Source organism: Indicator indicator, chromosome 2 (genome assembly GCF_027791375.1).
Source record: "Indicator indicator isolate 239-I01 chromosome 2, UM_Iind_1.1, whole genome shotgun sequence".
NCBI lineage: Eukaryota > Metazoa > Chordata > Aves > Piciformes > Indicatoridae > Indicator > Indicator indicator.
Genome location: NC_072011.1, coordinates 17,064,768 through 17,088,227, shown reverse-complemented (window position 1 = coordinate 17,088,227; position 23,460 = coordinate 17,064,768). Strand labels below are relative to the sequence as shown.

Sequence of the window (23,460 nt, the reverse complement as noted above, 5' to 3'; positions counted from 1 at the left end):
CTCTAGAATGACATATCAGTTCTTGGTCACTGTTATGGTACTTTCTGTTTTATTTCACACTTGCCAGGTCAGTGGATAACCTATGGGATTTGGCATAGGGATTTGGGATTTGCTTCCTTTAGTGTTGGTTGCTTTATTTCCGCAATGCTTTCTTTCTCAGACCTCTCTGGAGAGATCCTAAAATAGGGAGGGAAATACAGTCTATGTATTCTGGTCAGTCAGCAAAAAGTGTCATTTACGTCACAAAGCATCAAATTTTAACTCCCTGTTGTATGCAAGATTTTAGAGGCTTGGCATATGCAGTGTATCAATCAGTCATTCTGTGCAAGAACTAATACTGACAATCTGAACATCCTGCACAGAATATCTGTTCCAAATGGCCAAAAGTTGTGCTTATGGTAGTTTTCCCTTCTAATATCTCATTAACTATTTAATGCCCTTTCAATGTGCAATAGCTAAATGTATCTTGTGTGTGTAATGCATATAAAGAGTGCCCTCTAGTGCTGTGACAGCCACAGCTCTTCAGTATTTCCTTTATGGATTTAGGAAAAAAAAAAAAACAATGAACCTAGTTAGAGAACAGATTGTTAAAATTAGAATTGGAGTGAATTTTCCTTGGTATTTTATTTCAGTGCATTTACAAAACTGTGATGTGCACATAAGATTGATTGGGAGCTTGTTCTTACTCATGACCTTTGTTGCTGAATGTGCCTTGGTAACAAGCACATTTTGTGTTATATTTAGAATACATAAATATATGTCTGTGAAATGTATTAGAGAAATTTTCAACAGATATTTTCAATATTTGTGATAGCCAAGCCATGAATATAAAGCTGGGATCCCAGCTGAGACATGCCTTCAGAAAACAAAAGTCAGAGTCTGACATTCTTGTTTACAAATACAGCTCAGCAGGATGCAAAAGACAGTGAAGGAACCATTCGGTTTTAGCATGAGAAAGATTTAACAAATACAATGTGTCAAGTAGATCTGGTGGGTAGTATTTCAGAAAGACTGATGAGTGCATTTCAACTGTGTTTTCATGACTGTGATTGAACATGAACAGTTCTGTCTCTGAACTAGGGGCGAAGCGTGTTCTCCCATGACTACGTCTTCTGGTGTGGCGATTTTAACTATCGCATTGACCTAACTTATGAAGAAGTCTTTTATTTTCTCAAACGTCAGGATTGGAAGACGCTTTTGGAGTTTGATCAACTACAACAACAGAAATCCAGTGGAAAAGTAAGGCCGTGTGTCTCAATTTCTTGAATACCTGCTTGTCAGCTCGGTCTAATTCCTTGAGAGAATGAAAAAGTGGCATTTTCAGACCTTTGTTTGTAGTACCTGAATGTGGTAGTTTGTTTGTAAATCAGAATGTTGCTCATTTGCCAAGAATTTGGTACATCATAATGGTACCTACCTCATCTGTAACTTAATCCAAAAAATGGTATTTCTTTTCACAGATTTTTAAAGACTTCCATGAAGGGACTATTAATTTTGGACCAACATATAAATATGACGTTGGCTCAGAGGCTTATGATACAAGTGATAAGTGCAGAACCCCAGCTTGGACTGACAGAGTGCTTTGGTGGAGAAAAAAACTGCCATTTGAAAAAACAGGTGCGTGGGATCTTTCTTCCTCTTTTGTCTGAAAGTTGGTTTAGATTCCATTCAGCATGTTTAATCCAGTCAATGGTGAGTTCTGGACTGAGAGCTGTCTTTAGATGTGCCCTGGAGGCTTAGTCAAATTGCGGTCAAATTACCCAAAAAGATACTCTTTTGGCTTCACTAGACTAGCATGCAGAGGTAGAGAGCCCTTTCTTAACTGTATGAACAAAGGCTTCGTGCTCTAGGTTGAAAAGGTGCTGGGACCTGCTGAGGAACTGAAAACGATCCAGCTGTAGCAATCTAGAAATTACTCTGTTGCTTTTCAACAGAATCATTAGTCCACATAAAATTGCTGTGTTAAAATAGTTAGATTGTTAGAACTGTTGTCCTCAGTAGATGTATAACCACTTTTCTGTAATTTCTTTTGCCCTGGTAATTCATAGGAATATTTCTATTGGTTTCTGGAATTCAGGGAGATTTCATTAGTTAGTGCTTAGAAAGTACTTTGTGATCGCGAGTGGCCAGCACAACAGAAGGGCTGTTCTCACTCGTTATTAAAAAGTTACAACAACAGAATAAAAAACATTTCTTAGCATCTTGAAGAACAATTTCAGTTGCATTCTTTCAGTCTGCAGGTACATCTAATTCCCAATGTTTATAAAATCTGAACAAATTCATATTAAAAGTGTAATTGCTGGGGAAGTAATTTTGTTTGTGCCTGCAAATGTGATTTTTCACATGCCTGGGAACTACTGCTTGGAATCTGAATTATACCATGAGTACACTAAGTGTAAAAATAAAAAGCAGAACTAGGACAGTCAGAGAGTACGGGTCAATGTGATTCAGAGTTACTTGCTCTTATTTAAGGAATGAAAAATAAAGTAAAATGAGAAACTACATTGATAGAGATGTAATCTGGGACAGAAAAACTTTGAAACATAATAAGGAGGTTAAAAAAGGCCTCTTGCAATGACTGTTTTCATTTCAGGAGAAAGAAAACCCTTCAACATTTCCAATGCACATTCCATATTTTGCATGGAAAGGCCTTGCCCCTCAAAGGACTTTAGTTGCTAGAGTATACCTAAATGTAGGACCTACCTAGCTGGTCTCCAAGAGCTGAGGCAGGTTCCCTTCTTTAGAGCTTGTTGGCCTTCCCAGCCTTGCATTTTCTAACCAGTATGCTGCTGGAGTTTTTCTCCTTTCCTGCTAGTGGCAAGACTATTCTGCCTCTTGACTCTAAATGCTTTGTCTTGCTGTAGGCTAGAGGACTATTTGCCTTCTGAGAAGAAGGTGTTAGCCCCATTGTGAGTAATTAGGTGAAACAACATATTTTGTATTAACTCATTTTCAGCTCCTCAGAGAGACAGCTAACCATTAGCCCAAACAGTGACCTGAAAACATTCCTATTATTGACAGCAGTGTAATACCTCACTCTACGATAATATCTGGAACACTTTCTGTCACCTTAATGGATTTTGAAAGAAGTATTTGGAGGTTGTATTTGCAGGTGTTTGCTTTCTCCTGCCTCTTGTGTATGTAGCTCCAATACCTGTGCAGTGTATTTTTCAAGTACAGTGTCTGTTTCTGTGCTCAATAATGGGGTAGGAGGAAAAAATAGTAATAGGACTCTGTCAGCCCAGATCATAGAGCAATTAATTGGGTGACATTCAGGTTAACCAATTTGCAGGTGTCTTATTCTAGTGATCAGCTGTCTCTGTTGCACTCTTTGTCCTTTCTGTATTTTTTCCTGAAGTCCTTAACTTGTACATTTTTTAGGATACAGTGTCTTCTTTGAATGACATATACAGGAACAACAAAAAAGCAAACAAACAAAAAAAAACCCACCTCTGTGGTGAAGTGCATCCTAATAAAATAGCTTTTAACTGTTAGTAAAATTACCTTTGAGTGAATTTTAAGTCATGTTTTGTGCTTCATAGCTGGAGAGATCAATCTTCTAGACAGTGATCTAAATGCTGAAAATAAAGTCAGGCACACCTGGACCCCCGGAGCCTTGATGTACTATGGGAGAGCAGAGCTGCAAGCATCTGACCACAGGTAAAATCCTAAGGAAATAATCATGGAAAGGGCTGCTAGGTTAGAATGTATCATACTGAATTACACCTTCAGAGTGAGGGACTGAGTCTGACTGTAACAAGAGTTACACCTTGATTCTGTGTTCAGTATTTGTTTAGTGAGATTTTGTCCTCTCATGGTGAGTTTTACAGCAGAGTGGCAAGCATCTGTGGTTATTGATTTCTGCTATACCATGATCTCAGCAAGGGTAGAGTAAGTTGCAGCAACAGGTACAAAAAAACTGAAGACTTTCTGTTGCTTGGTTTTGGAAAGCTGATGGATTTTCACTCAGCTTGCTGTGGGAGAGGAGGTTGTAAGCTGTGTACATAGGGCCAAGTATGACCTCTTCAGAGTAGGGAAGTGTGGATTTCTGGGCTTCTCTTAGAAATGAAGATGGAAGAAGGAGTCAAAAAGACCAGTTCCTCTGTCTGGTCCATACCACTAACTTCTCTTTAGGGATATGAATGGCCATTCTTCATTAAACATGTCACCACTTCACTTCTCTGAAACAACTTCAGTCATAAATACACCTTGAAAGCTCCTTTGCATTCCAAATAGTATTTGTCTCACCCCTTGCACGCCCTACAATATTGTTCCTCATAGCAGTGCTCAGCGAGCCACAGCAGCTGGCTCTGTGCTTCTCATGGTGCTCTTGCATATGAGTACTGTTCTGAATTCCTCCAGCAATGGCAGAACCTGCCTCTTGCAATCAATTTCTCTGTATCAAGGCTTTGACATTGCTGTGTTCCACATAGCAGAGTGGAACTACTGCACTCATGAAACCCTGAGGATGCAATCTGTGAAATGTGGCTGTTGTACATTTGTTCTTTATTTCAGCAAATTTGACTGCAAAAACTGCTTTTTAATTACAGTCAGCAGGTTTGCTTCCCAAAAGCTTCCCTGTGCTGGAAAAAGGGCTTAACTATATGGTATCACATATGGAAATGCATTATGATTCAATGTGCTTATAGAAATAGTTAACACTTCCTATGTGGTTTTCTTTCCCTTTACTCTTCCTTTCTGGTTCTGCTGTTGCTGCTTCATATGTTCTGGTAATGCAGTAGAACAGGCTCTGTAATATGCAAGTAGGAGGAAGCAATTTTGACACAGAAGAGCAGCCACCCCAGTCTGTGTGTATGTGCAGGTGGAAATGTGAAAGTGTGGATTGCATACACTGAGATGAGAAAAGCTTCAGTTTCAGAAAGCTTTCTCCATTTTATTTATCTAACACACAGAGAGGTCATTTGTAAGAAATGGCTGAAGAAGCAAGCTTGCAGTGTTGACTGCTTATAATGTAATGGATTGACATATGTTTGCTATATAACCACATTATACACTTAGAGTATCTTGCCCTTATGTGGCCTTGTCTAACAGAAAATAATATTTTGCCTTCCCAGTATAGAGATGCTTTGGGAGACATCTGCACCTGTTTGATAATGGGTGAAGTATCCTGGTATTTTTAGACTGCAGATGTGCTACACACTGAATGCCTGAGTTGCATTGTCATCCACACTGCTTTTCTGCAGTGAGACCTTAAGTAATTTGTTCCACTTCTCTTTCTGTGTAGAACATACACAATACTCACTTCCTTCTAAGGTATAGCAGGTTTGGTTACTTGCTATGAGATTGAACATCATGCTATTAAAAATGATCATAGGTGTATAAAGTTTAAACAACACTCTTTGTCCTTCGTACAGCCAAGTCCTTACCTGTCACAGAATCACAGAGTGTTAGAGGTTGGAAGGGAACTTCAGATATCATTGAGTCCAGCCCCCCTGCCAAAAGTAGGATCACCTAGGGTAGTCTGTACAGGAATGCTTCCAGGCAGATTTTGAAAGTCTCCAGAAAAGGAGACTCCACAACCTTTCTAGGCAGCCTGTTCCAGTGCTCCATCACCCTCACTGTAAAGAAGTTTCTCCTCATGTTGAGGTGAAAGCTTCTGTCCTACCGCTTGACACTAATTTTAGTTTTATATAAGTATTTTCTCTTCGGTGATGTTCATCTTCATTTTAAATAAGCATTTCTCCTTTGTTTCCTATAGGCCAGTATTAGCTATTGTAGAAGTGGAAGTTCAGGAAGTTAATGAAGCTGCCCGTGAGACTGTTTTCCAGGAAGTGTCATCTTTCCAGGGACCACTGGATGCCACAGTAGTAGTAAACTTGCTATCACCAGTGCCTGAAGAGAAAAATGAATTTCCCGAGGACTTGCGTACAGAGCTTATGCAAATGTTTGAGGATTATGGCACTATTGTTCTGGTCAGGTAAGTCTGGGATCTGAATTGTCATCTGTTCAAAAAACAGTCAGAATTAACTTCGCATTAGAAAGTAGTATGCTGAATTCCTTTACTGCATGTTGAATTCCTTATTAGAAATTAAATACAAGTATTTTGAGTATCTTTTACATCTTGTCCAACTGTTAAAGAAATAGTCTAACAGCTGTCTTGGCTGAGTGGAGAATTTTATTCAGTGTGGCAGAGGCTTCATTGTGAATCATTAGCTTTAGATTCAAGCCTCATTTCCATGCATTGCTTCTACTTCACTACCTCTGAGGAGGTCTGCTCTCTTACAGCACTCCTTCACATATACTAACATTTCCTGGGTGGTTCTCCTTTCTTTCAGGGGTCATTTTGCTTACATTTTAATAGTGTGGCTTCTTGCAGTATGAGAGAGAGACTTCTATATCTTCTGGCAGAATCATTTTAATTTCATTCTCTACAGAGCTCCAGCATAGCTATGAGGCTTCTCTTTTGAGAAATACAAGCAAAAGTCCTGACAGGTGACCTGGGAAAACAGAGCAGAAATATGTTTATGTTGTATTTGACCTCTCTTAAGGGAGAAAAATGATGACCCATTGTATGTTTTTCTGAAGTACCAAATATAAGTTGAGGATTCAAAAGCAGCTCTGCAGGAACAGCAGCACCACTTTGCTTGTGAAAAAAAGGTGCAAGAACATGCTTTGGTGGTTTTGTTTAGTTTTGAATGGCATTAGAGCTTGATGATGTGCTAGTCTTTGGGAATATCATGTCCTCTCTGAGGTGAGGGATATGCAGAGCCATTTAAGTTAGTACCAAAGGCGTATGGATATCAGACTAGGCATCCTGTCAACAGCTGCTGACGGGTTTGTTCTGCTGCTTCAGGGGTGATGCAGTAAAGGGCAGAGTTCTGGGGTCACACAAGGGAGGATGAAGGAGAGGAAGAGCCCAACTGGGATTGGTAGATCACTTGCTTCTCCCCAGACAATAAAGTTGTGAGGAAAATATGACTAAACCGAACTACATAGCTGCACAAAACTGTCATGCTTGCCTTCAAGGCTTTTCATTCAATAGTGAAATCAAATGCACTGTTTTCTCTCCTCTGCTTTTTTTTTTACTAGGATCAGTGGAGGTCAAATGCTGGTGACATTTGCAGACAGCAAGTCAGCTCTTCGTGTTATGGATATAGATGGTGTCAAAGTAAGACTCTCTCAAACCTATAATAGTAATTTCATATCAAATTTCTCAAAAGTGGTTGCTTAGAATGAGATAGTTGAGTTTCTAGCAAAGTCAGGTAGCTTTGTTTTAAAGAAACTTAGTGCTCACAAAATCCTTAGCTTTCACAGCTGCAGAAGATTTTAATGCTATTTTTCAATTTCAGGAGGGCAGGAGGTAACTTTTATTTGAGCTTCTAAGCAGTGCTTAGTATCTATTACCACTGCAGAATACATGAACTTGGTCATTGTTCTGGCACTTGAAGGAGCTCTTCTCAGATTGCGTAACTTTACACTGTTGCCAAGCATCCTCACAATTGCTGTTTGGAGATTTTTTTGCTTTCTCTTAAGTGTATTAAATAAACTCCTTCTACTAAGCTGCAACAACATGATTCATTAGCCTCCATGGCAAACTCAGCATTAGCAGTAGTGTTTGTCTTCCTGTCTCTTGCTCTTCACTCCCACACACTCTACAATTCATCACCCTTCTCATTTATGCTGGCAAAACTGTGGGGCTGCACTATAAACTTAAAATTGAAGTGATAGATTTAACCCTCATTCTTCTCTCTTACTTGGACGATCTATTAATTTGTATCATTTCATCAGTGTGATGTATAGATAGACCCAAACACAACTGTATGTGCATAATGTGTAAAGGTGCTGGGAACCTGATTCAGGAACTTCCCAAAGCAATTTTGCTGCCAAAACTGCTGCCTTGGATTACATCTCACCCTAAATATCATGGAGTGACACATATAAGCAGCCAGAGTCTTAATCTGTGTAATAATATACCTTCCATATACATCAACCATCATATTTGGGGTTTTCTCAGCAGAGAGTCTCCTTAGAGATGGCATCAGGTAGTAAATCCTTGTGTGCTTTAAAGCTCAAAAATGGAACTCATGCCTTTATTACTACCACAGTATTGTTTTGATGATATTCTATGTTACACTTATGTCTCAAGTATTTCCCAAATGCTTTTGAACTGTGAAACTAATTTTCTCTCAAGAATACTGTTACAGTCTGAGAACGTGGTTATCAGAGTAGGAAGAGTGCTTCCTTTTAATTTAGCTTCTGAAATGAAGGTTTAGTTCTATCAATTTCTGAAGCAGTTACATACCATCCTGGCAGCACTTGCTTATTCTGTTCAGATGTTCTCCTTTTGTAAAATTGCTTGGCAAAGGGGAAACAATTCTTTCTTTGCATTAGGTCAGAGGCAGAACAGTGAAGATCCGGCCCAAGACCAAGGACTGGCTAAAGGGTCTTCAGGAGGAAATTGCTCGAAAACGAGACAGTATTGTCCCCATGTCCCCCACAGCAAACTCCTGTCTTCTGGAAGAAAATTTTGACTTCTCAAGTTTGGACTATGACTCTGAAGGTGAGCAGCAGGTTTCTAAGCTAAGTTGTGAGAACCTGCTTTGTTGACTTTGATTAAACAGAGAAGATACAGTATGAGTATTAGTGATATCTTACTTTGTAATGCAGCTACACCTCTAAAAGAGGATTGTAACTCAAGTCATGACTCAGCCCTGTGCCTGGGCAAAGAAATGTGGCTCAGATCATCCTGTTGGTTTAGTTTTAGAATGTTAGCAAATCCAGTGTATGGTACAGTTGTCTATATACAAACTGTAATGAAGCACATGACTTACGGAAGCAGCTTGCCCAATAGATACTGAATTCATTGGTAGTAGAGAGAGACACAGGATGCATTTGTTCACTACATCTTTGTTATCTGACATTTTAATTCAGGTGATATAGTCGAGGATGAAGATGATTATTTAGATGATGCTTTATGTCAACACCTAGTAGCAGATACAGCAGAAGATATGCCTGAGGGCTGTGAACGTTTAACATCCGTAGATCCTTCAAACAAATCTGGACAAACCTCACAGGTGTATAAAGGTAAATTATCTACATTCTTTAAACTAAAACCTTAGGGTTTGTAGTTTGTTCTCCTTTGGTTTCTGTTTTCCCATTATTTGTATTTTCATTGTAAGTCCTCTAAAGGTAAGGATAATTTGTTTGGTAGATGTTCATGCTCAGTCCCCCTTGAGTTAGTGACTGTAACACCACCTAGGCCCTCAGGCATAACAGCAATACAAATAATAAAGCTTATATGCTCCTTCTCTCTAGCCTAGGGCAAGGCAGGAATGCTGAGAAATGCTGTTTTCCTTCAATAGTCAGGAGAAATTAAGTCCCTTTGCCATTTAATGTTGTTTGGCACCAAAGCATAAACCAAAAAATTGTTCATTATTTTCTTATTGGTGAGGACCAGTGGAAAATCAAACCAAAGGAATCATGTTGAGTCAGTGATGAGCTTGGCCATGTCCTTTGAGCAATAACTGTGCCAGTGCAGTCAGGTGTAAGCTGGACAGCCCAGGATGTTGTGTTCAAATGTCTGACTCCAAAGAAGCTTAAAGTTCCTCTTTTCTTCTTATTTATTTCTGAAGAAGTTGAGGTTCACACAACAGGTCTGTTCATTCTTACAGTGCTTTATAAATGGGATACCTTTTTCTCCTGGTCACCTGGCTTGTTTGCACATTATTGTGAAATGACTTGGTAAAGAGAAGATAAAGCTGTGAAGAGAATTCAGCAACAAAAACTACCCAGGGCAGCAGTGGTCCTGTACTGGGATATGATCAGGACATGCTGCTCTGACCAAGCATTGACAGGCTGAGTCACATTTTAAACACTTCATCTTGACAGAAATAATTCAGTAGCTGTCTTTCCACACTCTCTCAGAAGTGCTTTGTCTTCTGACATAAAAGAGAGACTTTAATACCTTCAAAGGTTGAGTCAGAAGTAAGAGTTCAAAAAGATTAAGTAAAATTCCTGAGCTTACACAGACAGATTTTCCAAACAGTCAAAGTGATAACACAGCTTTCTTGCCCACCTTGAGTCATAGGCTGGGTGCAGTGTGGCCAGACCCAGAAGCCTAGCGCTGAACCAAGGAGTAGTCTGTTGTTACTAAACACTGTGAAGCCAATCACTTTGTATTATAGGATGCCTTGCTCTCCAGACACCTCTGGCCTTCTGTGTGATGATTCATTAAGCTGGAGAGAATTGCACCGATTCTTTTCACCTACACTAATTTTTTTTTCCAAAAAGAAAAACCACAAAGTAAGTGGAGATTATAAAGTATAGTTTGAAGGAGGTCAAGGTGGTGTCATGATCTCACACAACTCAAAATATGATGCAGTCAATCCATCTTGAAAGTCTCTGCAATTTCAGATGCCTCCATAAGCTTTCAATTCTGCCTGAGTAACTCCTAATGAAAGGTAAGATGATTGTATATCTGGTGTTAGACACAGATGGAGGTGACAGGCATAGCAGTGTGTGTGTAACGTTTCTGAGATCAGAGAAGGGCATAGCCTCATCAAACTCCTATCCCTGGGAGCCATTGCCTAAACCCAGCAGCCTTTTAGGGGAAGAAATAGAGTGGTAGTGGTAGTTTTTTGTGTTGTGTCCATTGTCAGAATGTCAAGCCATGCATGTAGACATCTGCATGACTCCTTGGATCCTACTGATGAGCCCCTTTCTGCAGCTTAAAAGTATTGAAAATGCAGGGAAAGGGAAGGTGGCTTAGGCAGATCACAGGCTGTCTCTGTGGCTGCCATCCACTGCTGCGTGGGAGTAGGGAAATGTGAGGCAGCTGAGCACTCTGCAGAGCACAGCTTTTTGAAAAACAGGAACTTGTGCAAAAATGCTGAAGTATGAGAGACTGCTGCTACACAATTCCCTCACCGTCCACTGAAAACCAAAGGGACAAAACTAAACTCAGTGGATTTTGGAGCCCTAAAAACAGAGCTGCATGGCCTGGCTGGCATGGCATGTTATGTTGAGGTGAGAGAACTGAAGAGAAAGCCCCGACTTCAGCAGACTGGGAGACTAAAGCAATTCCTACTTACTGCCTCTCCAGCTGTCAGAGAGGCTTGGATGGGATAAAAGACTATAATAGCTAAATCATGCAAGGTGCAGCCAAGGGCTGGTAGAATGAGGCAGGTGTTAGGAGATATTGCTGGAAAGCAGAGATGTGACGAGTGAGCCATTCAGAGACACTTTTCTCTGGTTTTAAACCAGTTCTTCTCTGCAAGGAAAGCTGTCTGATCCTCAGAGGGAATTCCTGTGTTCAGGAAAGAACAAGGGATTGACCGCAACTAGCCTCCTCGTGGCTGCCATGACACAGTTTGAATAAGAGCAAGTTGATGCTAAGTCTGACTGTGAAAAGCTCAGAATTTAACCCTGAAATCCAAGGCAGGCAGTCTTTGTGCTGGCACAAACAGTGCACAAATGCTGGAAAACTGGAAAGAAGTGTTTGACAAAAGGGTTGATGTTTTCTGGAGAGGGAGCAGAGAAGCATGTGGGGAGAGCAGTGTACTGTGAAAGGAGCCATGTCACATTGCTGAGATACCTGGCTGAGCCTTGCCATTCATAATCTCCTTGCTCCTGACCTCACCCAGCGGGGGGATCTCATACAGCTCCTGTCTGCAATCTCCCCAGATGATACCTGCCTGGCTGATTTGAAGTGGGAGCTGGAGGCAAGTGGGGAGTGCCAGCACCGGACTCCAAGCAGATCTCTGTCCATTCCTACCAGGCCTCGGCCACTTCAGCCACCACAGAGACCTCCCCCTCCTGGTGAGTTTAACTGTCTTCAGAGTTGTGCTGAACAGTTTTGCCTGCCTTTCCTGGGTGACAAAGCAAATACCTTGCTCTGAAATGTCAAGCTGTTGAGGGACTTGGACTTGTTTCCCAGTTTGTTTCAGCCTGCCTATGGCTGCAGTTAGCAGCAGGGGAAGGTTGTCTTTAGGATGACAGATACTCCCAACAAAGCAATGCCTTCAGTGAGGCTGGAAGGGCCCACATGCTTCATACTAACTCATCACTCAGGGTAGCCAGTTGACCAGCCACTTTGTGGCAATAAAAATACATACCAGTATTTATGCCTGCTGACTTCCAAAGTCACTGAGTGCTTTCTTACAGGTTTGTTTGTTTGGTTTTTTTTCTGGCATAACTGTAATCTTTCTTTTAAAAAGCTTTGACAAAATACTTGTTCTGGTCAGCATTTTGTCCTTTCCTACTTTGCAAACAATTGTTCCTTGCTTTTGTGTTTATGAAAGAAGTGCAAAGTGGCTTATGATTTTCAGGGAGGTGCAAAGGGGAAGCGATGCTCTTTACCAGAGCTCTGAGGTGTCATCAGTATTATGCTTGCTTCTATTTTTATGGCTTCTTCTGGATGAATGCTGATTGCCAGATGAGCATAATCACCTTTTCCTTCTGGATGATGCAAACTACACATCACATTTTTCTAGCAGCCCAAAAGTCTGTGTGTATTCACTAGTCTTAAAGGAAAGGTTCTGTCAGAATTGCAGCTGAAAGATGAGTTCTTCAGGATAGTTCCCATTCATTTCTGAGTCAGTTGCACAGAAGTGACAACACTGGTATTTCTGTTTCTCTGCCTGGAATGCTCATGTTAATGCTGAGCCAAGATTATTAAATTAATTAAATGAAAGCAAGACTAACTAGGAAGTTGCTTCTTGATGCAGTTCAAGATTTCAGCGTTTTATTCTGTGTTGAGACTAATTTTTTAATCTTAGATTAGACCAGCTAAGACCATCACTCCTCTTGAAGTGTCTTGCTCTTGGCATTCAAGCAGAGGGACTCAAGGTTCCTTTTGTCCTACAGAAGATCTTGCCTACTATGTGTGCTAGTTTGTCCCGAAAGGGACAAAAGAATGAGACTCACACAAATGGATTGGAGAGTGATGGAAAGTTTAAATGGAAAAGCGATTGGTGAAAATACAGAAGGACTACACAGCATAGTGGCAAAGAACATCCTAAAGCATACAGAGTCCCTTACATAGTACCCAGAGGCTTCCCAATCCTTCCCTTATCCCACCTGAGGGTCTACCCAAACCCTCAGGGCTCTTTCTTCCCCCCTCCTGCTGCTAGGCAAGTCTCAGGCTGACCAGGTCTGAGACTGCTCCCCCCTCCATTCTCCTCCTGGCATTAGGCCTAGACAGGCCTAAGAGGCCTTGAGGATACTCCCCCGGCATTACCCGATAAGAGAGGACATCTCCCAGGGGAGCAGAGAGGGAAGAAAGAGAGAAAGAGAATGACTTTGCAGATGGACTTATAGGGCGCAGGATTTATGGGTAGAAATACGTCGTTTCCTGTGTCCACCCCCAGTGGGCGGGTACCTGGGACACCAGAGGTGTGTCTCATGCAGCAGTGGCAGGGGGCACCCAGCCTTAAACTGCCACATATGTCTGCCTTTGGAGAGGCAAGGAAAGGGACAGTGTCTCTTCTGTTTATCACAATTTCAAAGCACATTGATTTTTCTGCAGGTAAAGTAAGTGTAAAAAGCTGTTTTCATTACTCTTTCAGCTGGAACATCAGGCAAAAAGTCTCCCTCAGATGGTTCCCTCTCTCCAGGAAGCCACTCCAACTGCTCCATCCTGGCAATGGCTAAGTTGCTACCCGGCGCCCCTCAGCAGCCAGTGAGTTCTGCCATTCAACAGGGCCGCTTAGCATTGTCCTGTTCTCCCTCACCTACACAGACCCTTGTAGATGCAGAGCATCACATATGTGATGCATCTTTCATACAAGGAAGGAAGTCCATCACATGCCTGAGCTGGAAAAGCTAAGATGAACTTCTTGTGCTGTAATACTATCCTGTAGGACTGCTAGACCCTGCAAATGTTACTGAATTGCTGGGGATGGCTAAGGGCCTAGCTGTGGAAGTAAGCCATCAGCCAACTGTCAGCTGGTAACAAAGGTGTAGCATCAGCCAGAAGATTCCCCACCATTTCTGTAGTATTTATAGACTACTGAATAGCCACTGGCAGAACCAGAATTTTACAGGTGTGTGAGCTTAGCTGTAAGATTACAGGTGTACAAGAGAAAAACAGTTTTCCCAAGATGACTCATTGTCCTGTTTCTTTTAAAGCCTAAAGTCCGGACTGGAATAAGTAAACCTTACAATGTCAAGCAGATCAAAACCACCACAGCTGAGGAAGCAGAAGAAGCTATTAGATGTCTCATGGAAGCTAAAGGAGGTGAGCACAGCTTTCTAACTGACTTCTAAAAATCTTTCAAGAAAGAAAACTGTAGGTGTATTCATCTGTCCCATCATGGCCCCGATGCATGTATTTCTCTGCAGAAGCTTACCCTGAACAGGTGCATTCCTGCAGGATTGAACTTTGTGTTCTCTGTCAGTTTTGATAACACTAAACTTTTCATTCATGATGATTCAAGTTGTATATTTTGTTCTAGAATCTGTTACTAGGAGCATCTTGGGTTATTTATGTCCAGATTTAGTCTGAAAAATTAAAAAATGGGATTTTCCTAAACTGGTGGTACCTGTGTTAGCTCAGAGTTGCATAAAGGGTATTTGCTGCTCTATTTAGCATATGGTCACTATTCCAAGCAGGACTAGAGAGAGCAAATACGGCTATGGGAGAAATGACCTGGATTCTTTTCACATCTGGACAGCAGCTATAGTTATAACCTAGATAGAAGCTTGCTCCACTTTGAACAGCTAAGGCTAAAAGGCTACTCTGTACAGGCTCTCTGTGTAACCCCTGGAGCAAACAGCAAGGGCATGTTAGGCAGGAAACAAGCTCAGGTATTGAAACTTAGGCAGTGTGAATATACCCTGCAGGGCTGCAAGTTTTCTGCTGGTGCTGTATGAATAAAAAAGAATGCAATATGACTCTGAGACAGCTACCCAAGTTTGCAGTGCCCTCAGGTTTAGAAGAACATCCCTTCTCACTTGTAAATAGACCAAATGTAGTTTGGAATAATCCAGTTTTATTAGAGATATCATACAGGTATGTTGATGTTTGTTCCTTAGAGTGCTGTACCTTTGGTTTTCAAGTCAGAGTTACTCTCCATTAATTTTGAATTTCAAATGAAGCATCCCACTCAAGTGTTGGAAAGGAAACTAGTCTGGTCAGCAGCACTTTCCATCCCTTGTGCTTTACGAGCAGCTGGCATTTACAGTTCTTCCCACAGTGCATGGCATGCTTGGTATTATCTTGGTAAGGAAACCAGGGCAAAGGGAGACTCAGGACTTGAGCCCCTACTAGTGCTCCTGGCCGAACGGTGGCAGGGCACTGCTGCTTTGGCATTAAATTGTTTCAGATGGGAGTTTTCTTTATCTGCCTCTTACAAATATGATAGGATTGCAAAGGTCTGTGGCTGTTCCCTGGCTGGGGTATGTTCCCTGTAGGCCTGCGTATTTTGGGAAAAACCACTGTGAAAGAAATTACCTCAAAGCTGCAGTATCCAGCCAAGATACTGATTTGGTTTTGCTTTTCAGGACTACAGGAGGATGCAGTAAAGCCTGCTCCAGCTAGGAACCAAATGTTCACCAAACCTGAGCCTCTTCCCAGCATCACAAAGTCAGCATCACTTCAAGGGGCGCAGGCAGGAGCAGCGCTTGTGCCCCATCGCCCACCACCCAAAGTTCCAACCCCGAAGAAGCCAGTACCTGTGCAAAGGACCGGAGTCAAGGCAGAAAATGTAAGATAGCTGCAGCAAAATGCATCCAGCCTCCATTACACAGTGTGAATGTTGGCAAGAGGCATGGACTGTTAAACAAAACAGTTCAACTGTTAGACAAAGTCCTGTCGTTTAAAGTTCTTAGCCAGCAGCCATGAAAATGATTTGGGGAAATTGTAGTCACCATGGCTTAAAAATGTACTAGGAGATCAGAAAGGAAAAAGAGCCTTCAGTTTCTTCCTAAGCCATATTCAGCTTTTCTAGTTCTCAGTCTGTTCTCTGATTTTGTAATTTTCTTCTGGCTTGTCTAAAACTCGTCAGCATTTAAGACTCATCCCTTCTTTATTAGTATTTACTTCTGACCACATAGTGAGTGTTTGCTTTTGAGGAAGCTTGCCAGTATGCTGTTCTGTAACCTCTTCAGAAACAGTGACTTTTCTCACACACCTTATAAGATTCAGCCTTTCACTTTAGATTCTGGATCCTACTCAAGAGTTCAGGTTCTTAAAAATATAAACCTGAAGGTGTTTGGGGTTTTAATCTGTCAGGTGTCTACAACGGATAACTAGGTACTCACCTTTAGAGCTGCTAAAGTGAGTATTTAACGGTGAAAGCAATTGAAGTACAAGAGAGAGACAAATAAAACTTTTCTATTCTTCTTTTGACAGAACCTCTGCTAGGATGTTCTGTTCTAAGTTGTTAGGACTCTGCTTTGCCTTCCTTTGTAAAGGCAGTCTCCACTTCTCTACCATGGACTTTGTGCAAGGAACAGTCTGTTTATGTTGTAGCCATTCCTGGGGCAGTCTTGAAAGGTGCTGTGAGGGGCTGGTCTTTTGGTATTACTGATACGAAATCTCCTGCAGGAATATCTCTCTTTGACTTCTTCCATCTGAGTGAATTCAGATGGCAATTGTGTACTTGAAAACCTGTTCCCAGTCCACCTCCATCATGAAAAAAGCACACAGTCAAATGTAGGCAACTTAGCAACAGCATATAGACACAAGTGAAACACCGTGAAACCTTAGCTGATTTGACTGCATTAAGAGGCTTTCATTCAGTCACTCCAGGTGTAAGAAATCTGAAGCAGCCCCTGTCCTCTTGGTGTGATCTGGGCCCCAGTTACTTTATAGATGGTGAATATATGCTAGGTCATACTTAAGAGTTTACTTACAGCTTCAGTTCCTACCATCAGTGAAATGTGAGAGAGTCATTAATGAATTTCTTGGGTTAGCCTAAGTAATTGTCCTTCATCCTCAGGACATACCCAAAGGCATGGGCTAATGGCCCAATTAATTTAGCCCTCTCTATGCATTCTTGCTTAAATCATACTAGTTGGCAGAGAGATGTTGCAAATAACTAACTCTTCAGAATTGTGTTAATTTGTCCCAGAACACAACCCTGACATGATGTTCAGAAAGAAATATATTTCTCATTCAGGAAGCAAACAGGCTGTGGGATCCTTGTCTGAGGATAGCACTCTGTAAATGAACACCATGTGTGAGAACAGAACCAAGCAGGTACAGTGTAAGAGTGTGCTGTCAAGCCTTCTCCAAGGTTTTTTCTTCCAGTGCTGTCACCTTTCTTCTGTAAAAGCCACCAGTAAGACTTGCACTAGTAGTGACTCAGAGTTTAAGGACCCTTTTTGTTCCTAAATTTCTTGTTCCTTCCTCCCCATAGGCTACAACTATAGAAGAGCAATTTGACCAACAGTCTCCTTTTGGCTTGCCAGAGCCCTGTCTAGAAGCTGGAGCTATTCTTAGTCCAACCAAGATTACTCCAGTTCCTAAACCCAGAACACCACAACCTGGGAAGACTCAGGAGAGCAGAGGGAGCAGTGAAAGGCAGCTTCCCTCAGCAAGCACAGCTGAGGCCATTGCACTGCCTCCCCTGAATGCCTCCTTTGCCCCAAAGGTGCCACCACGAAGAAAGAAGTCAGCTCCTGCAGCTCTTCATCTGCAAGTTCTCCAGAGCAGTGACAACCCCCTTTTTAGTGGGTTAATGTTCAATTCCAACAACAACAATCCTAGGTTTTGTCCCCAAACTCAGGATGCTCACATCCCCATGCAGTCTGCTCTCTCTGCCCCTACATCCTCTGCCAGTCCAGAAAACAGCACAGCTAAGCAGTTGGCACCAAATGCTGCAGAACTGATGGCTAACCTTCATGGCCTTCCTGTACCAGAGGGCCAGTGTCCACAACTCTCCAGTACCAGCTCCCTTCCAGAGAACACCAATCTTGTGGACCTGGACATGAATTCTTCCAATCCTCTTTCCATACAGGCAGCATCAGCTACTTCTCCAGCACATGCTCCAGAGAATTTACAACACCCCAGCTTGAAAGATTTCAGTCACTGGGTTACATTTAGTGACGATGAAGACAGCAGTGCACTGTCAGAAGGGCTCAACAAACTGCTTGTCATAGAGCAAAACAAAAATACCTAGAAGACAAAGACAGATTTAGAATTGTAACATTCTGTCCCCTTAATGTTCCCATAAAAAGAATAATTATGATGCAAAATAAATCTTTTGCACAAACATTTTTATTTAAACAAATAGATTGTGTGTCCATGCTACATTTCATTTTCATGTTTAAAGATAAAGACACTGCCCCTGGAGGGAAGTGCATAAAGCATGTCCAACCTAACATTCTCTACTGCTTGTCTGATAAGTTCTTTATTCTAAGTTATTTCTTTTTATTAATCCATCTTAAGATGTTTTATTTCATTTCAGGTACAAATCATATGTAAGAACATGTAATGATGTATGGGGAAAAAAAAGGTGTTAAAAACACTTTCCTGTGAAATTTATACATTAATTAAATTCTGTCACTTGGAATAAAGCACCCTTATCTTGAAGAGTTTGACTGCTACAGTTATTCTGGGACAAGCATCCAAAAGTGGGATATAAACCAGCGTAACTACAGCAGTAACACTGGTCTTATGCTGCTATTCAGCTTTTCTTGTGGAAACAGGGCTTAGACAGCATCTTCTTCTAGGTTTTAGCTAGCTGCCATGTTAGCAGGCCCTAGTACTTACCCTGTTAAATTCATTCCTGCATTAAAAGTAAAAATGAAAGGTGTGTCCCCTGAGGCTGTAGAGCCTGTGTGTACTAGAGGCTGTGCTGTCCCCACACCAGTAAGAAATGCCAGGTTTTACTCCAGACAAGGCAAGTAAACTCCCATATTGCAACAGACATATTCTAAGTGTTATGCTGTAATAACATGCCTCAGCTAAGTCTAAAAGGATTGAGTAGCCTCTCAAAATGCTGCTCCAGCCTATAAGATGGAGAAGGCTCTAGTTGCTTTTCTTCCACAGTTTCAAAACTCACCCTGATTTTTGTTAACAGCCAGACAATGCCAGACAACACTGTTTACAATGAAACAGCAGGTGGACACCGACAGCCCCTTTCTGAAGAAACACTACAGTCTGCTTGGATGTTCTGTGTCAGAGACTGTGGAAATAGGGTGAGCAGCCGAGCCTTACTGATGACACAGGATATGAATGACAGGCTAGCATCCCTGCCCTCATGCTGCTGATTTGTAAGAAAATGCCATGTCAGTCTTTTATTTCCACAGGACAGATGAGGAAAGAGCAACACAGGCTGTTAAGTCCTGAAACTAAGCCACAATCACGTGACTGGGGACAGCAGAACCTTCCTGCAGAGAGGAACAGGCTCTTACAGCCTAAACATGAGTCTGTCTACGTACAGTAAAGCTGTTTGGACACCAAACTGGTATGCTGGTGAGGGTGGAAGTGTTGTAGAGCTACCATTCTCACTCTGTGTTTCTGCTGATCATTGGCAATGCCATCTGTTTTGTACCAGGAAAGGAGCTGCCATGTGCTTCCCCTTCACCTCAGCAGCTGTGGGAAAGCCCTGCTGCATCAGGGGGCCCTGAGAAACACTAGGATCTCCAAGCATGAGCTAGGAAGGCTAAGAAATGGAAAGCAGACACAGGCAAGTGCATCCTGAGACTGAGGACAAATGTAAGCAGTATATGCACGGCTGGAGTGGTGATGCCCAGCAGCCATGCAGAGAGCATACCTGAGAGGCAGCTGCAGTGCACACAGCAAGACTAACTGGAAAGCAACAATTGCCTGTTCTACGCAGATTCTTGCAAAGGTTTTAAAAGATGCTCACGTTCTCCTGTTCAGACTATGACAGCCTAGCTAGGGGAAGGACGCCCTGTTAATCACTGCAGAAACTCCAGGTAAGTATTCCTGCATGCCTGCTTTGCTTCTCTCCCACATGTTTACCCAGTATTCCACCAGACTGTTTCAGGGCACTTAGCCTAGCGGGCTGACTTGTGAAGTATTGCTGCTTAGCTCAGAAGCAAACTTCATCTTTATAATGAAGTTTTTCCTCCTTTAGCAAGCCAGCAAGTCATGCTTCTCAGAAGCTGAAAATCTGGGCAAGGATCACCCATGGTGCCTAATGTGTCTGTTGCCTTCCTGTGCCGTAAAACTGTAGATGCCATTTGTTCAAAACAGGCAGCTAAAAATTACAAACAGATTGCAACTTGCCACAGTAACTCGTTAAGAGAAGCATCAATATTTTTCTATTATTAAAGGAAAAGAGCATTTTTTTAGAAGTTGGTGAATCTGAAAAACCCCCAACCCTCATTTTCAGGTATCTTTTGCAGAAAAGATGTATTTAAAAAATTCCAAGTTGTTTGAGGTTTCTTTTCCATAAAATCCATTGGCTTGTTCTCAGCTTCTTGAAAACTGGGAGTGCAGCCATTTTCTTATGTGAGATGCTTACCTGTTTCAACGGCAGTGCCACATTGCAAACACAAGACATCCTTGTAAGAGAGGATGCTGCCTTCGTCTGAGCACCTGCCATCCTCCTCTGCTCCCTAAACAAAAAAGTCCCCAGAATCTTCAAAGGCCAAACCAACCAAACCCCAGTGCTAAGTTTCTTGGGGGGGAGTGTCAGTTTAATGTGATAGCAGGCTGGTGACACTGAAGCCAGATAGTTGTCTCTCTACAAGATGACACAGACCCTCAGCCCCTTCCTCTTCAAAAAAATACAGTGAATATTTATGGGCACATTTCAGTATAAAGCATCAAGAGCAGTAAAAAAGAAAGAGTATCTTATATGACCACATCCAACATTCCCTGCAAAGATAATTAACAGCTCTAGGACAGCTAATTTACATGTTAATGAAAGTGTTGGCAGGAAAGCCAATTAAAATGGATTTATACAAGTCAAATAAAATCTGCTTTATTACTCTCCTTGAATATGAGAAGTATCTGGCCTTTAGCATTATATCTGATGTCTATGTATGTGGCAAGCTGCCCACTGAAGTATGAATCCCTTCAGCCAGCTGGTTTATGCTATCAGTGGCAGCATACACTGTTCAATCGCAGCAAATCAAGGCAAAGGAACAGAGAGTCCAGCAGAAAAGGTTACAGCAAAGAATGTGTAATCTGCTGTCTCAATGTATTATCTTCCACACTGGTGCCCAACACCCCTGTCAAGTGGTTTTCCAGAGGCAGCTGCTTATGACCACAGGTTCCAGCTCAGGAGAAGCTAATTAGGGCCAGACTTGCTCTGCATTTGGGAAACCACTACTGAAAACTCAGACTGCAGGAGGTGGTGACTTCTTTTTCCCATTCAGGATTAAGGAAGCCCCCACCACAATCTGAAAAAAGTAACCTGAACCATCATTACCTGACATCCACAACTAGGGACCGACAGCGCAGGTCTGCTGCCCATTCTCACTGGGACATTATCAATGAAAACCAAGAGCCTCAGTGATAGCTGTCAGTCTTAAGGGCTTTATAATCTGTGGTAGGGAGCAGTTATCCCATGACATTTTTTCATGTTGTGAACCCAGCACTTGGAAATCTTAAAACTGTAGACACTGGCTGTGAAGCCAGGTGTCAATGATTTGCCAGATGGCAGTATAGGAGCATCTGTATGCTTATTTAATGTGAAAGGCTTTGGCAAGAGACTTAACACCATGTAAGCTTGGCAAGACCCTGCATTGTAGCAACTATGTTGCTGCAGGCAACCTGGTGGTTCAGCTGCATTTATGTTTGGGGTGGGCAAGTGGTTGCCCTTGGTATAGCAACTGCCCAATTTAGCTTTTTAAGGTGGGTGATCACTGAAAGAAACAAAGAGAACCAAAACACAAACATTGTTTAGCACAAGACAGCAAATTGTCCCTCCTTAAATAGGGTTGTGGACAGGAAGTGGGAATGGAATAGACTTTGACCTGGGGACCCCTCCCCCTGGGAGGGAGCCAGGTCCCTCTGCCCACGTGGGTCAGGTTTCTTTGCCCACTGGAGGCTAGGTTTTTTCCAGCCCTCCCCTCCTGGGCTGGGCTTAACCTAGCACAGTCATGAAGCTTGCAGTGATTGCAGTAGTGCAAACCGGCTTTCACTGTGGTTTGGAGACGTTTCCCATCTGGTAAAAATGTCAGTTCTGGACAGAAATTTAAAAAAAAAATGTTGTTTTGTCAGCAACCCTATTTAAGGAGGGACAATTTGCTGTTTTGTGCTCTCTCTCCTGCCCTCACCTCTCTGACATCCTGTTGAAGTTAACCACGTGGTTGGGCCTGCTCCATGCTGTTCCAGACACCTAAGGGAACTGCATCCAAAGAGAATCCATCTTACATCTGAAGAATCCTTTGCCAGCTGAGTCTGGTTTTATATTTTTATTTATCCGTTGTCTTTATATCTTTGTAACCTTCCTTTTACTCAAATGCCTTTTAGTTTTTGTTAAGCTTACCTTTTTACTTCCAAATTGATACACAACTGTTCTTTCATAGTTTTACCTCTTTCTTCTCCTGCCTAATTTGCTTTCCCTACTGCGAAAAAGGGTAGAGGGGAGGCAACCTAAATCTGTTCCATTTGGGCTTTTGGGCTCCGGGAAAAGCTTAAACCACAACAATGACCTAGAGACACCAATACAGGTACAGGAGAATGCTGTACAACACGGGCACAAGGACTGACAACTTCCTATTAGCCCTCTCTTCCTGTCTTGTTAAGGCAGTCTTGGATGCCACAATGCAGACAAAATACCACCTTCTCAGACAATTTGCACATACATTACAGCCACACACCTGCAGCTAGGTCCCAAGCTTGCGTTAATCCCAAGATTGGTTTAAAAGCATAGCTTGAGACATAAGAATTTACATAAAGGCACCAGGGAAGCATGAAAGCATTAAGGTTCTAAGGGGAAGCAGACATGAATGCCACGCTACAGACCCTCTGGCCCTCAAAGCAATGTCTGTATGCTGTTTAGGAGGCACTTTTACAAAATCTCAAAGCACAATTGCAAACCTGATGACCAGCTGTGCCCAGCAGTACCATGCCTCTTCCCAAAGATGAAGGGCAAATGTGACGTTCTTCCAGCATGAGACAATCACTAAAATTTAATGCAGGTCTTTAATGAAAGTTGACAGGATCCAGAGCATTCACTTGGCAGACTGTTCACCTTTAATATCTTTTGTGGCATTTCTAATACATTTTTAAAACCACCTTTCATTATTATATTCAAAAAAATCCCAACCAGTGCCAACAACCCACCCCCCTCAAAGTATTAGTTTTAAAATTTACACATATATACATACAGTTAAAAAAGGAGAAAGGTGCCTCAAGAATTCCAGTTCTAGTAACAAAACATAGATGCAGTTACTTACATTAATGTGTAATGTCATTGATCTGAATCCCTGCAAGCCAAAGAAGTCTTCTAAAGTCAGTACAATATTTCCCACACTAAACATGCATTCAGTATTAGAAGGTGTGTCTGTTGACAATGAATTCCACATAACTCTGTCAATACAAAGTCTTCTGATATTTTTACAGCCTAAAGC

At 41.9% G+C, this 23,460-nt stretch overlaps 1 protein-coding gene across 1 annotated transcript in view; it reads left to right on the top strand.

Moving 5' to 3' along the window:
• SYNJ2 (synaptojanin 2) overlaps positions 1–18,083 on the top strand; it is a 70,462-nt gene extending 52,379 nt beyond the window's left edge. Inside the window, exons 16-27 of the mRNA XM_054393828.1 lie at positions 1,081–1,239; positions 1,461–1,617; positions 3,543–3,660; positions 5,720–5,938; positions 7,051–7,129; positions 8,353–8,521; positions 8,893–9,045; positions 11,644–11,778; positions 13,527–13,639; positions 14,089–14,197; positions 15,463–15,665; positions 17,322–18,083. Coding sequence (XP_054249803.1) covers positions 1,081–1,239; positions 1,461–1,617; positions 3,543–3,660; positions 5,720–5,938; positions 7,051–7,129; positions 8,353–8,521; positions 8,893–9,045; positions 11,644–11,778; positions 13,527–13,639; positions 14,089–14,197; positions 15,463–15,665; positions 17,322–18,083 — 2,376 coding nt within the window. The remainder of the gene's footprint in view (positions 1–1,080; positions 1,240–1,460; positions 1,618–3,542; positions 3,661–5,719; positions 5,939–7,050; positions 7,130–8,352; positions 8,522–8,892; positions 9,046–11,643; positions 11,779–13,526; positions 13,640–14,088; positions 14,198–15,462; positions 15,666–17,321) is intronic.
• Positions 18,084–23,460: the final 5,377 nt, after the last annotated feature.